Genomic DNA, 15,244 nt, shown 5'->3' on the forward strand with positions numbered 1-15,244 from the left:
CACTCGAGGTGAAAAGTCGAATCAATCGTGAGCCATGCAATGAGCTGCTTCGCAGGCCGGGTCTTGACGCTACCGGTCACGTCTCCCGCGCGTGCAACGTTCAGCTTCTTCTTCTTCTTTTTTCGGCGGTTACTGCACTGCCCGCTGTGGAGTGTGGGGCAGAAATGGCGCGAGTTTGGAAGAAACAGCAAAGCTCTCTGTAAAGGATAACGACTAACGGTAAGTTATAGTAGTGGTAATAGTAATAACGTACACTTTTATCACACATGAGGTAGGATTCTTGGAGTAACGTCACCGCATTGCGAATGCCACATTCAAGGGGCTAACGTTACCACTAGCTATGCTAACGTTACACCTAGCTAATAGGCCTACTGTAAATGTTTGTCTACAGAACTCTAGTCTGGCTATCACCAGACCAAGTTCAAGAATAAAATTCAAGTTCAAGCAAGGTTTACCCTGACTAGCAGAACTCTATTCTTTATTAAAATAATTACAACTCGCCAACTTATATATATCTATGGTTACAAATCTCCTAGACTTCAGACTCTTCAGAAATGTCAAAACATACGAGAAATACACGTGTGTATTTGTGGAATTATTTGGCACAAAACAGTGACATTGAAACTCTGGTATTCATTCAGTGGTGATCATAAGCCTAGCTGTATTTGTTCTTGATCATGTATATTTCACGCTGCTACATAATTAATAGATTATTTATAAAAATATTAGGAGGTATAATTTACATGAGTTAGTAATACAAATAACTTGCATTATAATTACATGCATTATGTATTACTAAAGAGCTTATTAGATGTAAACCTCTGTTACTGAATAAACGCTTCATCAGAATATAGAGTTTTACTTTTACAAAAAGTTCCACTGTATATTCCATCAACTGGGGTCTGTATTTATATAGTATTGGAGTGTCAAAATGACCAGACGAAAACCTGGAAAACGATGGAGAAGGACTGGTAATGAAGAAGACCCAAATAAACGTCCAAGACGGGCTGCACAATTGGTGAGTAGCCTGGCATAGTCGTGTTGCAAATTGGCTGCAGATAGGATATTTAATGCCTTATTTTCCTCCCTGCAGTCATCCCTCCCTGCAGCCACCAGTGTTCATGTGGAGACTGATCAGCAATATTTAGGTAACTTATGAAATGTGTTGGTTGGTGTGTGTTTAATGTTCAAAAAGCCACACCCAGTCCCATGTGCAGAGGAGAGAGAGATCCTGAACAGAATTAGTTCTGATTAAGAATCACAGACCCTGTAAATAGATAGTAGATAGAATGCAGTCTACAGTTGGTCAAACCAAGCATGGCAAAATAGCTTTCTCTTATTCTTCTCTTTTTCTTTTTTTTTATCTTTTGAGTTTCTTACAAGAAGGGAGAAATCTGAAAATTTTAATTTAAGCAAAATGAGACTCTAATATTGATCTAGAAAAAAGGTGTGAACCACTGATGTGTCCTCTTGTCTGTGTCAGGAGGTAGTAGCAGCGGAACACAGCAGGGGGGGGTGCCTCCTGGAGGAACCCAAAACGCTGTACTTCAAGGGGAACACGCCCAACATCCTGGTGTCCATGCAGGATGTACCGCACTCACACTCGGACATCAAGTCTCTCACCACCTGCCAGGTACACACACCCTGTCTGTCTGTCTGTCTGTAATGATGTACAGTATATTTTGTCACTGAGCTGGGGTCTCATTTATAAAGCATGCGTACGCACAAAAAAGGCCTTGAAACAGGCGTACGCCACTTTCGACGCATAAGTTGTGAATTTATAAAAACAAACTTGACGGGATAATTTGCGCACCTGCACGCAAACTCTGACCCATGCGTACGAACGTTTTGGAGACGGCGCAGTTTGGCGACACCGATGGTGAGCTGGAGTTAGTAATGGGCGATATAAACAATATGCGATATAAACGATACAAAACTGGCCTACGATAGAGATTTTATTTCTATTGCGATAATGCATGTTGATGACGCAATCTACCCGCGGAATTTAGAGCCACGAGCTGCAACCGGCTGAAACGCATCATATTCGTCGTCATCTTGAGTAAACATGGCTGAAAGCGAAACGGAGGAGCTGGTGAAAAAGGTGCATCATCCATTATTTGGACTTGGTTTGGATTTAAGCCGTCCGACGAGCAGCAGCAAACTATACAGAGTGTGTGGGGCAACAGTTCGGTAACACACACGACTAATCTGTTCTACCACCTCAAAACAAAACATGTCACTGAATACCAGCGCGTATTCACAAAATAGTGGTGTAAACACAACATCTCTGTGTGTGCCGGATTTTAAGATTCGTTGTTGTTGCTTTTTAACTGAGAAGACATCAGTTTTTCTGCTCTTTGCATCTTTTGTGTCCTTTAAAAAAAATAGCCAAACTACATTTGGAGTGCCTTCTGCACTGTTTTGCACGTTTTACTGTCTATGGCACTACTGTAAACAAACTTTTATACTTAAAGCATTTTCTTTACTTGACGTATACAGGTGAAACGCGAAAAATTAGAATATCATGCAAAAGTAAAAGGTGAAACTAATATATTATTTTAGACTCATTACATGCAAAGTGAGATATTACAAGGCTTTATTTGTTATAATTTTGATGATTATGGGTTACATACGGTGGCCGAGAGAGCTCAACGCGCTGCAACTGAAGAAAACACATGCCAATAGAAAAAAACACCAGCAAATTAAGAAAACATCTTCATCAGTTTCACAACACACGTGTGCTCCAAATACTCACAACACAACCAAATACAGAAACGTGCTGCAAATAGAACAGAACACAACGGAAATGTTTCCGGGGAACCCAATAAGTGACGGACCCGGCTGGGACGTGCTTGGTGCTTAATACTGCTTAAAGCTACTTTCATTTTATTTATTTATTTATTTATTTTTTGCAAAACATAGAGAGGACACGTTTATGACATACAACTTTGTATACAATATACAAAACGTATTTACAATATGTTCAATGTTATAAGAATACTAATCAGATAAGAACAATGAGCTGAAGACTCAAATAAATAAATCAATAAAAAGATAGAGAAAAATAACATGAGGGAAAGATATTAATCTATACATCAGTTAACTTACATTGTACACATTTTGTCATGTTACGTTAAAATAAGTTTCATAAGAAATGTTAGAATGCAGGGTCCAAATATAACGCATATTTTAAAAACTGTTGTATAAAATCTATATTTATTTGCAACAGTTATGTTAACAGCAATAAAACTATATTTCTGGTAAGAACAGCTATTATGAAAATAATGAGGAAATTACGTTGTCTTTCGTTTATCATCAAGTCCGTTCCAAGCGGCTACATAACGGCACACAAGTGCCCTGCTCCCTCCAAAGTCCCCACTTCAAGGGCTCTGCCGTCTGCCCTTCTAAGGGCGTAGGGCATAGGGATGCTCACGAGCAATAAGCATGTCCCAGCCGGGTCCGTCACTTATTGGGTTCCCCGGAAACATTTCCGTTGTGTTCTGTTCTATTTGCAGCGCGTTTCTGTATTTGGTTGTGTTGTGAGTATTTGGAGCACACGTATGTTGTGAAACTGATGAAGATGTTTTCTTGATTTGCGGGTGTTTTTTTCTATTTGCATGAGTTTTTTTCTATTTGCATGCGTTTTTTTCTATTTGCATGTGTTTTTTTCTATTTGCATGCGTTTTTTTCTATTTGCATGTGTTTTTTTCTATTTGCATGTGTTTTTTTCTATTTGCATGTGTTTTTTTCTATTTGCATGAGTTTTTTTCTATTTGCATGCGTTTTTTTCTATTTGCATGTGTTTTCTTCCGTTGCAGCGCGTTGAGCTCTCTCGGCCACCGTACTTACAGCTTATTAAAACCTTTTCACAATATTCTAATTTTGAATTTGGGGTTTTTATAAGCTGCTAGCCATAATATTTAAACATTAGTTTCTTTAAACAAACATTAATATTAATATTTAAAGTCTCTGCAGCTAGTGTACTTGAATTTTATTTATCTGCAACATTATGTTGTATAATTACAGTTTTGCACAATAAATGTTCTCAAAACTACACCGTTTCTTTCTTTCTTTAAAACATAGTTTGACTTTCCTTAGGGTCTGTGTAACCTGTTCTGAAATGGTTTTATTGTAATTTATATATCGTGATATATATCGTTATCGCAAGAGGCTGCAATGTATATCGCAATATGGATTTTAGGCCATATCGCCCATCCCTAGCTGGAGTTATGTCTTTTTGGTCACTTTTAGGCAGAAAATCAAAGAAAATTATACAGCTACAGAAAGATAATAATTTCACTCACCAAGCATATCACTTGAAGCAAATATCCATCCATTCTTAAATGTCCGCGTCAGCGAGCGCGTTGGGCCGTTTAGTGAAACTGACGCATAATATAGCCTGACGTAAAACCGTAAATCTTTATTATGAGTAGTAATCATACATAGGCTACAGTGCATGTTCACAATAACAGTTTAAATAAATAAATTAATAATTTACTAAACTATATGTTTTACTTCTAATATTAAACATTTAGATTGAATATGCCATTCTCATTGGAGTTAAACACTTAAAATAGGCCTACATGAAATCATTACATCGCCAGACAAGTTCATTTGATCTTGGTCTGTAGAGAGAGAAATAATCTGCGAACATAGATTGAAAAGCACATAATCTTAGAATAATTTCTTAAAGGGCACCTATTATGACATTTAAAATGTTCCTAATGTTGTTTAGGGAGTCCCCAACAACAGTTTTACATGCATGCAATGACAAAAAACACTTTTGTTGTCGTATAATATGCATTTATTTTTACCTGATTTGCTCACCGACTCCCAAATGATTCGTTCAACGACTCGTTTTTCAAACCCCTCCTTTGCGCGACGCTAATCTGCCTTGATTGGTCAGATGACCCAGCAGTGTTTACAGAGATAATACTTATTTTTAACACGGAGTACAATGATGCTTTTCAATTTTGTTATAATAATGATATAGTCCACTGCTTTAGTTTGTAGTAAAAAAACTAAAAATAAGATAAAGAATTTAATGTTAGCGACCATAGCCCAGAGTTCATATTGTAAAAGCACAATCAGTCTTTGTTTGCGTTAGCCCGATGCATAAACATAACGTTTAAAAAAAAAAAAAAAAAAAAATGCAGTTACGTTACTAGTACGAGGTATTATTCTATTCTTTAAGACAACTCCGAAAACAACGACAAACACTTCACATCTCAATACAATTGTCATTGAAGACCTAGAAGCTAAACGGTGCTTACACAACTAACAAAATAATTATTAAGCATGCTACATAAAATATAAAAGCAAAAATTATTAATAACACTTACAGGTTGTGATACGGAGGAGGAAGCTGATGCAAATACACTTGGAACTGAACCTTCCTTCAATATCAGTCGGCTCGCGAATCCAAGTTTGATTGCATTTAAGTTGGTAAAGCAATCGTCTTCAAAACGGCGCGAGCAAAGCACAAGGCTCGGACTATACTTCTGTGGTATAGTTATATGAATTGTAGCCACTTAGTCTTCAAATGCTCCTCCTTGGGCAGATGAAAAAAGTTGGCTTTTGAGTCGCACTTCAGAACACAGCGTCTCGTTGCCATGATGTTTTCACGTTAGTTTTCCCTGGCCTTGGAGCGCAATAAGTGGGCGTATCGCATTCAAATAACTTGACAAGTTGACGTCATCTAGTCAGAGAAAAAGCTTCGGTCTTCTAACGATTCATAAAAATGACTCAGAGTCGACTCTTACTTTTGAAAGACAATAACTTTATATACGGTGCACTTTCATATTTCAAACTTTGCAGGTTGTTTTTGTTCACTTAGATCTATGTTACACACTACATGAAAGGTAAATTTCAAAATTCCATAATAGGTGCCCTTTAATGCGCATGTGAACGCCATCAGAGTTTATCACAGGTTCGCATTAAAGTCTGTGTAGAGAGAACGGTGTCGTCTTAGCGGCCCCTAATTTAATAACTAATGAACGTTGCGACGGAAGTGAATTAATCACAACTAACTTTAGCTAGAAAAAGCTAGATAAATAGCTAGATAATACCAAGTATTATCCATTTGTCTCTGTAAAGCTGCTTTGAAACAGCCTACACTGTTAAAAGCGCTATATAAATGAAGATGACTTGACAAAAATTTTAATATTCAATAAATAGAAATATTTGTTGTCGATGCAATGCTTTTGAACACTTTTCTTCTGGCATCTTTAATGTTTTAACTATAATTGCTTATCATGATAGCTGAATATTAAATGAATAGATGAATAATTGTCTGAGAAAATAGCTTAGTGCAAATAATGCACAACATGGTCTAAATCTGTTTCAATTAAAAATAAGATTTAGCCCGTGGAAAAGATTGATAAAAATAAATGTATTTTACACTATTTCATTTATTTATTTAAAAAAAAAGGCAAACTAAACTATTTTTATTAATGTGACGTGACGCACATCCATATTTCATATTGACTAATGTCTTGTTGGCTACCTACCGGTAAACATGTTAGATGATCACGTGAATGAATAATCATATGCAAATGTTATGCAGATGAAGATATGCATAGTAAAACTAGGCATTGTAAGCTCCTTATATGGTTATTTCGGGGAGGAGACGCATGTGCGCACAATCTTCCGCTGACTGGGATTTATAAAGTGAATGTTGCGCAGGTTCTGGCGTACGCACGGTTTTATAAGTCTGAATATTTTTTTGCGCATGCCATTTTTGGCTTTCGGGCGCACGTACACTTTTAGTAAGGATCCTACGCACAGTTTTATAAATGAGACCCCAGATCCTGCTAAAATATGACACAATAATCTGAGTGTAAGAAAGTGATATACAGGTTGAGACGATATAGGTTTTGGGTTGTGACAAGATGTTTTTTGACCCTTAATTATTTTTATTCTATTTTATTACCAGCACAAGGTAGCGTGGCACAAGAGAGTATTTCAACTGTTAACTCTATCGAAGACAATGAAGAACCATCTTCCAGATCAGCCTTCAGAGATCCTCCTGATGACCTAACAACTGAACTACATGGCAATGCTGAGTATGATCCATCTCAATTATTTGAGGAAGCTCTCCCTGATGTGGAGGATTGGACATATGATGATGGACATTTGTTCAATGAGGGATTTGAAGAGGGTTTGAGTGAGGACTGTGCAGAAGAGTCAAATTTCAAGGACACAACACACAAACCATTATATGACAATGCATCAATAACTGTTGCAGAGAGCCTTCTGATCATCATGGCTTACGTAAACTGTCATAAAGTAACTGATAAGGCCCTTAGTGATTTGCTTAAAATGTTTAAGTTGGTTTGTCCTGATAGTCTGAATACAGACTGCTTAAACAGTGTACAGAAGTTAAAAGACTTTTTTTTCTCACATGCTGCATCATCTCCTATTGTATTGCATAAATATTGCAGTACTTGTTTTGGGTCATTAGAAGGTGAACAATTACAATGTCTATCTTGTGGGACCAGTGTGTCAGAAGAAAGATCCTCATCCTTCATAGAGGTTCCAATTGATGCCCAAATAAGGTCATTGTTTCTCAAGGCAGGTTTTCAGGAGAAACTTAACTTTAGATTAAGCAGGAAGAAGACAGATCCTAACAACATTGAAGATATATATGATGGAGAAATTTACAAACAGCTTGTAGATGGGAGTGGTCCTCTTAGTGACCCTAAAAACATCTCACTTACTTGGAACACAGATGGGGTACCTATTTTCAAATCGTCCAAGTTTTCAGTGTGGCCTTTTTATTGTATCATCAATGAACTGAGTTTCATGGAACGCACAAAAAGAGAGAATATGATATTTGCTGGACTTTGGTATGGGGACTCAAAACCATCCATGGTTACATTCCTTAGACCACTAGGTGACACACTGAGTAAACTTGCAGATGATGGAATTCTTGTGCAACCTGCAGAGTTGACATCTGAACCTTTTGTGTGTAAAGTGCTCACCATTGCTGGAACATGCGACTTACCTGCTAAAGCATTAGTCCTTAATTCAGTGCAATACAATGGGAAATTTGGATGTCATAAATGTGAGCAGCCAGGAGAGACTGTAAAGACAGGGGAAAGGGGACATGTTCATGCATTTCCATACCAACATAGAGATCCAAAAGGCCCACTGCGCACAAATGAAAAGTTTGCTCTTGATATGAAAATCTCAAATGAGACCAAAACCACCGTTAAAGGAGTGAAGGGTCCCTGTTGGCTTAGCAAACTTAAATGTTATAACCTTATCAAAGGCACTGCCATAGATTACATGCACTCAGTCCTTCTTGGAGTAATGCGCCTTCTGATGGTTCTGTGGTTTTCTTCAGAGTTTTCTCGTCAGCCCTTCAGCATGGCAAAAAATGCAAAGGAAATTGACAGGCGATTTCAGGATATCTCTCCTCCATCCTCCACTCGATATCCTCGATTAGTGACATCTCACAGAATGTTTTTTAAAGCATCAGAATATCGGGATATTTTGATCTTCTATGGACCTGTTGTTTTCCGTGGAATTCTTGCAACACTGTACTACAAGCACTTCCTTCTACTAAGTGAAGCCATTTTCATTTTGTTGATGGAATCCATATCAGTTGAACAGATTGATCATGCAGAGAAACTACTGTGGAACTTTTGTTCCCAAATGGCTAATCTATATGGTGAGCGGTACGAAACTGCAAATGTACACCTTCTTGTGCACCTAGCAGACAGTGTGAAGGCCCTTGGTCCATTATGGACTCATTCGTGTTTCCATTTTGAGGACAAGAATGGCTATTTGTTAAGGCTCATACATGGCACTCAAAATATACCTATGCAGATGGTCCATGCAGTCAAACTTGTGCAGTCTATTCCTGTTATTTCACAAACCATAAAACCAGGGAATGCCATAGCTGAATTTTACACACGGATGACTAAAGATGATAGTTTCTGTCAGGAAAACAATGATTTGTCTAGGACCAAACTATATGGAGCATCTAGTGAACTTCAACTGGACACAGTTCAACTCTCTACATTGGAAAGACATACTGGTCATTGTATCAGTTCTAAAACAGTAAGGATATTTCACAGGGCACAAGTTAAGAGAAATTATCTCACCTCAAAACACTATGGGAAAGGCAATAGAAGAAACAATTTTACAGTCGTTTTTTCTAGTGATGGACAAAGAAAGTATGGACAGATTGAGTTCTTCTTTACCTCAGAACATTCATATGCCAAATGGGCCCTTGTTCATGAATTCAAAGTTGCTGGTTTTTCTTTGCTGCATGATAGTGTAACAAATGGTACATGCAGTCATGTTGTTCCCCTATTGGAAACCTCTGTTAATACAGTAGTTTCCTTGGATCATATATTGGGTAAAGTTGTTTTCTTAGACTTGACATCTACGCCTGGCATTGTTTTTGCAGCTAATTTCCCAAACACACTTGAAAAGTTTTAACCCCTTAATAATATTGGGTTTATACTGGATGCAACAGTGGGTCATGGTCAGGGTGTGTGGTGGCAAGATGAATTGCCTCTATTGTATTATCAGGGTGCTTGAATTAATTGAATTAAAACAGCATGTGCTCTATTATGTGTTACACTTTTACTGCTCTATACAATAGAGCTTTGCTGTGAATTCTGTCAGCACAATGTCAACATTTAGAAAGTTCACAAAGGTGTCTTTTGAGCACATCATGGCTTATGTTTTGATGGGTTACGTTTTGGAACTCAAAATTGTAATTAATGAATTGTATGGCTTGTGTCAGAAATGTATTAATTAAATTTATTATTATGTAAACCATCTATTTGCCTGAATTGACTTCTTTTCTTAAATTTTGCGTGAGATAAACTGAGATATGATTGAGCTATAATATTAAATAATGTCTCATATTGAGACTAATTTGAGAGCTTGCACTGTTCTTTTTGCTGAAACACTAGAAAGAGACAACTGTAAGAGAATCTGAGAACTCAAATAGTGAGCAGTACGAGACATATTTCTCACTGAGATATAACTGAGATCAAATTGAGACATATTTGAAAGCAGCACAGTATGTCTCATTTTTCTCTTAGTTGAGATCAGGAAAAGAGACAGCTGTGAGAGAATTTAGAGAACTTGCACTGTGCTCAATGTGAGACTTAATTCTCAGGAGAGACATTTGAGAAGAATGAGAAAACCACTTTGGTCTCAATTAGTGCTCATTTATATCTAGGAGATGTAAATGTGACATAAAGGAGATCTCATCTTCAATTTTGCTTTGCTATGGGTTTACATCTGAGGCGTCCAAAGACTCCATTTGTCCATTATTTATTTCCAAAGAAACACGACAATGTATAAAAGGCTCCATTACTTTGTATCTTACGCTACAACTTCGTAGAAGCCGTTTTTGTAAAAAATAGGCAACCGATTGCGTCATACCCACGCGACTCTCTGTCGCACTGTAGAGAAATTACCTTATAGACCGGTGGAGAAGCTCGCAAGCAATCGGGGGAATGTGGAGACATAAAGTCAAGGGAGAAGCCCATAGAGATTCATAAAGTTGCTCATGCTGCTAGCTCATTGACAACTAATAATCACGCTCTCTGTCTCTGCGAGATTCGGAAGGGAATGATTCAGATTTCTCTCGGCACAGCTACTAGAAGACCCACGTCACATCTACGTCGTCAAGCTCAGTTTGAGTCTGCGCAGTTCGCCTGGCGATCAGGAAGTGAGTGCTTCAAATGGGCTTCACTTTTCTCCGTTGAAATCTATGGGGTCGCTGTGTCCATCTTATATACTGTCTATGGGTATTGTCCAGGTGCTGTTACCATGTTTTTAAGCTCTTCAATAGACTGTTGAATAACACGAAGGGACTCTTCCATGTTTCCCATTTCTAAAATGCAAAAACAACAAGATACTTCACATTAAGGGGACGAGTAAGGAATTTGCAAAAGAAATATAAAATATTCCAAAAATGTTAGATCTTAAGAGACGTAAATAAATAAGGCACATATTGTGCAGATCTTACTCTCTACAACAAATTCTCGTAGCTCCGATATGTCCTCCCGTATGTCCTTGTTTGGTTGTGGCAAGTCTTTTTTCTGCATCTGGATCTTCTCCATAAGTGCTCTCTGCTGTGAGACTTTCATTGTCTTCATCTTGGTGTATAAACAATAAATAAATGTCTGAATAACATGCATCTCACAAAAAAAAAAAAAAAAAAAAAAAATGAAATGGCCTCTGCATGGACAATAAGGAAATAATATGAAAATAATAAGAGCCATAAAAGTTCTAGTTAATAATAATAATTCAGCAATGTTTTTGCAAAAAATATCAATTTTAACATCTTTAATATATGTATCACTGTTTCAAATAACATCATTGTTGTTTGAGCTGTGTGCGCTGAAGCTGAAGAGGTGAATTAACACCCGTAAACTAAAGAGCTTTGGTAGATGACAACCACGTCCAAGTGATCTGAGGATGCGCGCTTCCTGGTGTGTGACGTGTGCGCGCGTTCTGGCTTAGTCTGCACAAGCGCCGGAAGTGATCTCTCACACACCAGGAAGCACACGCACACTCAGATCACTTGGACGTTGTGTACAAGAGGCAAAAACGATATAAATACTGTTAGTTTTCTCACACAAACCGCTCGTTTCGTGTCTTAGGCCATCAATGTGCACTTACGATGGGGAATTGTGTAATTTGGACTCTGTGCATGCTCTTTGAGACAGTGACCATAGACCTGCATGATATGACTGTCAGATAAGAACGGTTTGACCTAAAAATATCAAAATTGAAACTACTGCGGAAACAAAGACACCTACATCTTGGATGCCCTTGAGGTAAGCTAAAACATAAAATTTAATTTCAAAGTGAACTATCCCTTGAACAAGCCAATTGTCATAATGGAACTGCCAGCACTTTACAAATGTAACCCTTTTGTTGCATTTTTTATAGCACTTCTACCTGCTACATTACTACTACAGTGGTACATTAGCTGCTACTAGCATAACACACACCTCAGAAGTGCATGAAGCCAGAGGCACTTCCTGCTGTAAAGACATTACCCGTATCAAAACATACTGGTGGCTCTATAGGCCGCTCTTTATAGGCCGCTCTGTCTTTTCTGTCTCTGCTGTTGTCTCTTAATCAAAATGTGAAATGCCCCATGAAGCTGTTCTTATTAGATCAGTTTGAGTGTTTGTCTTGCACCCAATCAGGGAGAGGCATAATAATATATCTGCGAATCTTTAGCACTGAGCCCCATGTACATTAGAGTTGTGAAACCATGTTTCACTAGCCTGATACTCAGACCCCAATAGCAGCTGAGGGTTAAAACTTACCAGTTCTGCTCCCTCATTAACGTCCTCCAGGCGATCCTCTAAAGCATTGAGCTCTTCTTCAGTGTTTGCAGGATTTAATTCATATGCTGTTCCAGCAGAGGTGGCAACGTGAATTCTATCCTTGATATCAACAAGGAGCTGAAGAACTCTCTTCTGAAATTCTAGCCAAAAAAGAAGCGACGATTATTATTTTTATAATGTAGCGAGTACGCTCTACACCACAAAATCAGTTTTCATTTGCCCCCCAAAAAAATAACCAAGAATATTTGTGATATTTCTAAAATTCTATTAAAAATATATCTATACACTTAAAATAAGACACCTTAAAAGTAACTTGTATTTACTAGACAATTTTCACGAACAAATTTTCACATAAAATAAATAGAAAAATCTGCTAGTGGAGCAATTTTTTTGCTTGTAAAAAAAAATAAAAATAAAAAAAAAATAAGAAAAAACACATACATGCGTTACCATGTGCTCATGTGAAAAAGCAGGTTAGTTTGAAGAATCAGCAAAGTGTCATATTAAACTGTTGAGTCTGATTCAACTAAAACTTTGGGGACAGCTAGGGACACTGGAAGACTCCTAATTATTCGTCAGCAAAATTAAGAGAATAATTTCACTTTTTTCAGACATCGGTAAGTCTTCCCTCCTCAATTTGTTTGACCCTGAGGACCCCCCATGCTGTCTCTGAGAAAGGGATCTGGACAGACTCTCTTGGCCAGGCCTAGGGCTGAATGATCTGGTTTAAAAAAAAAAAAATTCTACAGCAGTTATTGCAAATTAAGTATAATTCTAAGTAGTGAGATTCATCATTTTGTGTCGCAATTTCTATTTTTACAACAAAATTAATAATATGAACATATGACATTTGTTGAGGTCTGTGCCAAACGTTTTCTTACATCTGGACGATGTGTAGTTCAGACTGCAGCTTTACAGTGCTTCATTTATAGTGAAAATATTGTACTTTTGATCATATTTAAATTAAATACCTCCGTCCAGTGGAAGAACCTGAGGAACGCCCACGCCGTCTCTGAGAAAGGAATCTGGACAGACTCTCTTGGCCAGGCCTAGGGCTGAATGATCTGGTAAAAAAAATAAAAAATAATCAGAAATTGCTACAGCAGGTATTGCAAATGAAGTATAATTCTAAGTAGTGGGAATTATTTTGTGTCACAATTTTATTTTTACTGGGTCAGTACATCAAACATTCTTACATTTGGAAGTGCTAAAGCACTCAGTGCATCTGGTTCATCCAGTTTAATTGTGATGTCCATACCAAATAAAATCGAATAAGCACACATGCACACACACACACACTCCCTAGCACACAACGGCGGTTCGCAGTTAAACTAGTCTGCCCGTACACACACAGACGGTTGGTTGGTGGTTAACATTAAACTAGCACACAACGGCGGTTCGCAGTTAAACTATTCTGCCCGTACACACACACATGCGCACAGACGGTTGGTTGGTGGTTAACATTAAACTAGCACACAACGGCGGATCGGGGTTAAATGTTAGTCTGCCCGTACACAGAACGGCGGTTCGCCACTTCGTGGTCAAACTATTCTGCCTGTTCACACACACACACGGTTGGTGGTTAACGTTAATCTAGCACACAACGGCGGTTTGCGGTTAAACTATTAATTCGTTACATTTATATAGCGCCTTTCTGGACACTCAAAGCGCTTTACATAGAAGGGGGGAATCTCCTCAACCACCACCAATGTGCAGCATCCACCTGGATGATGCGACGGCAGCCATATTGCGCCAGAACGCCCACCACACACCAGCTTACTGGTGGAGAGGAGACAGTGATGAAGCCAATAAGTATATATAGGAAGTATATATATCGTAAAATAATCTGATCAGATATTCCTGCCGTGTGTGGTGTGTTAAGACTGCTCTCGTCTGCTCGGAAGGACATCTGGACCGCTCCGATCTCAAATCGGGGATATCCAACATGTTGGATTTATTTGGCCCGATTTCTTCTCGTGTGTGGTGTCCCCCGAGGACAAACGAGCACGCAGCCTGTGGACTGTGGCGTGTAGCCAATCAGAAAATAATTTGCATGCCTCAACAAGAAGAACATAATAAAATAAAAAATAGATATACATTATAAAAATTCCATAGGATTACAATGCAATTTATACTTTAGGTCAGCACCATTCATTATATTTTATTATTTATATTATGTTAAAATGTTAAAGGAGGATTAATTACTTTAATTGCTTTACTATTTTTAGATTTTGACATCACATACATACATTTTAATTTCAAGCACCATAAAAAGAGAGCTTTACCTTGCATTTATGAATGTGAAATTTACATAGAAATAAAATAAAATTTATAATAAAACCAAACTCTTTTAAAGAGCGATGCTTTAATACAAAAAAACCAAATCACATGTTTGTAAGATAAAGAAAATGTTTTTAAAATATTATCAGCAATGAAAATCTTCACATTATTCCAAAAATACTGGGTATTGGCAAGACCAAAAATTCACAGAAAGAGCATTTTAAATCAATGTCAATTTTAAATTTGTGTAGGAATACCTTGATAAACTATGAGGAGGAATTTTTGAGGTAATGACCAAACTTGAGTCCAATTTACATTATTAAAGAAATTGTTCCAGTAGAAATTATCTCACTTAAATGCATGGATCTAATTTTAAAATTGTTAGGCTTTAACCCAGAGAAACAGATATTGCCTACAGAGGTATGTTCAGGTCTAGGAGGACAGACAGAGAGTGTGGAGGATACACTGCTTTTGAACAGCATCTGTACACCTGCAGGTATTGCCTTAAAGCACCTTAGAATTATTTTAGTTCAGTTCTAACCCTAACCTAAACCCTTATCCTACTGAGTCTGCAAATGTATAAATTCCCTCATTATTAAATAACTGATTCACTAACAACCCATTACTAA

General features: G+C 37.6%; 1 protein-coding gene across 1 annotated transcript; it reads left to right on the forward strand.

Moving 5' to 3' along the window:
• Positions 1–547: 547 nt before the first annotated feature.
• LOC306998570 (uncharacterized protein) lies at positions 548–10,158 on the forward strand. The gene is made up of 4 exons (XM_079612759.1): positions 548–1,018; positions 1,094–1,148; positions 1,484–1,633; positions 6,935–10,158. Exons 1-4 carry the CDS (start codon positions 932–934, stop codon positions 9,448–9,450), a joined length of 2,808 nt encoding a protein of 935 aa, XP_079468885.1. The 5' UTR covers positions 548–931; the 3' UTR covers positions 9,451–10,158.
• Positions 10,159–15,244: the final 5,086 nt, after the last annotated feature.

Source organism: Phoxinus phoxinus (genome assembly GCF_949152265.1).
Source record: "Phoxinus phoxinus genome assembly, chromosome: 5".
Taxonomy (NCBI): Eukaryota; Metazoa; Chordata; class Actinopteri; order Cypriniformes; family Leuciscidae; genus Phoxinus; species Phoxinus phoxinus.

What these genes read in the sequence shown, in the direction of transcription:
- LOC306998570 (XM_079612759.1), top strand. Translation starts at nt 932, where the DNA reads ATGACCAGACGAAAACCTGGAAAACGATGGAGAAGGACTGGTAATGAA. An exon ending in GACTGATCAGCAATATTTAG is followed by an intron (nt 1,149 to 1,483) that starts GTAACTTATGAA and finishes TGTCTGTGTCAG; the next exon opens with GAGGTAGTAGCAGCGGAACA. An exon ending in AGTCTCTCACCACCTGCCAG is followed by an intron (nt 1,634 to 6,934) that starts GTACACACACCC and finishes TTTTATTACCAG; the next exon opens with CACAAGGTAGCGTGGCACAA.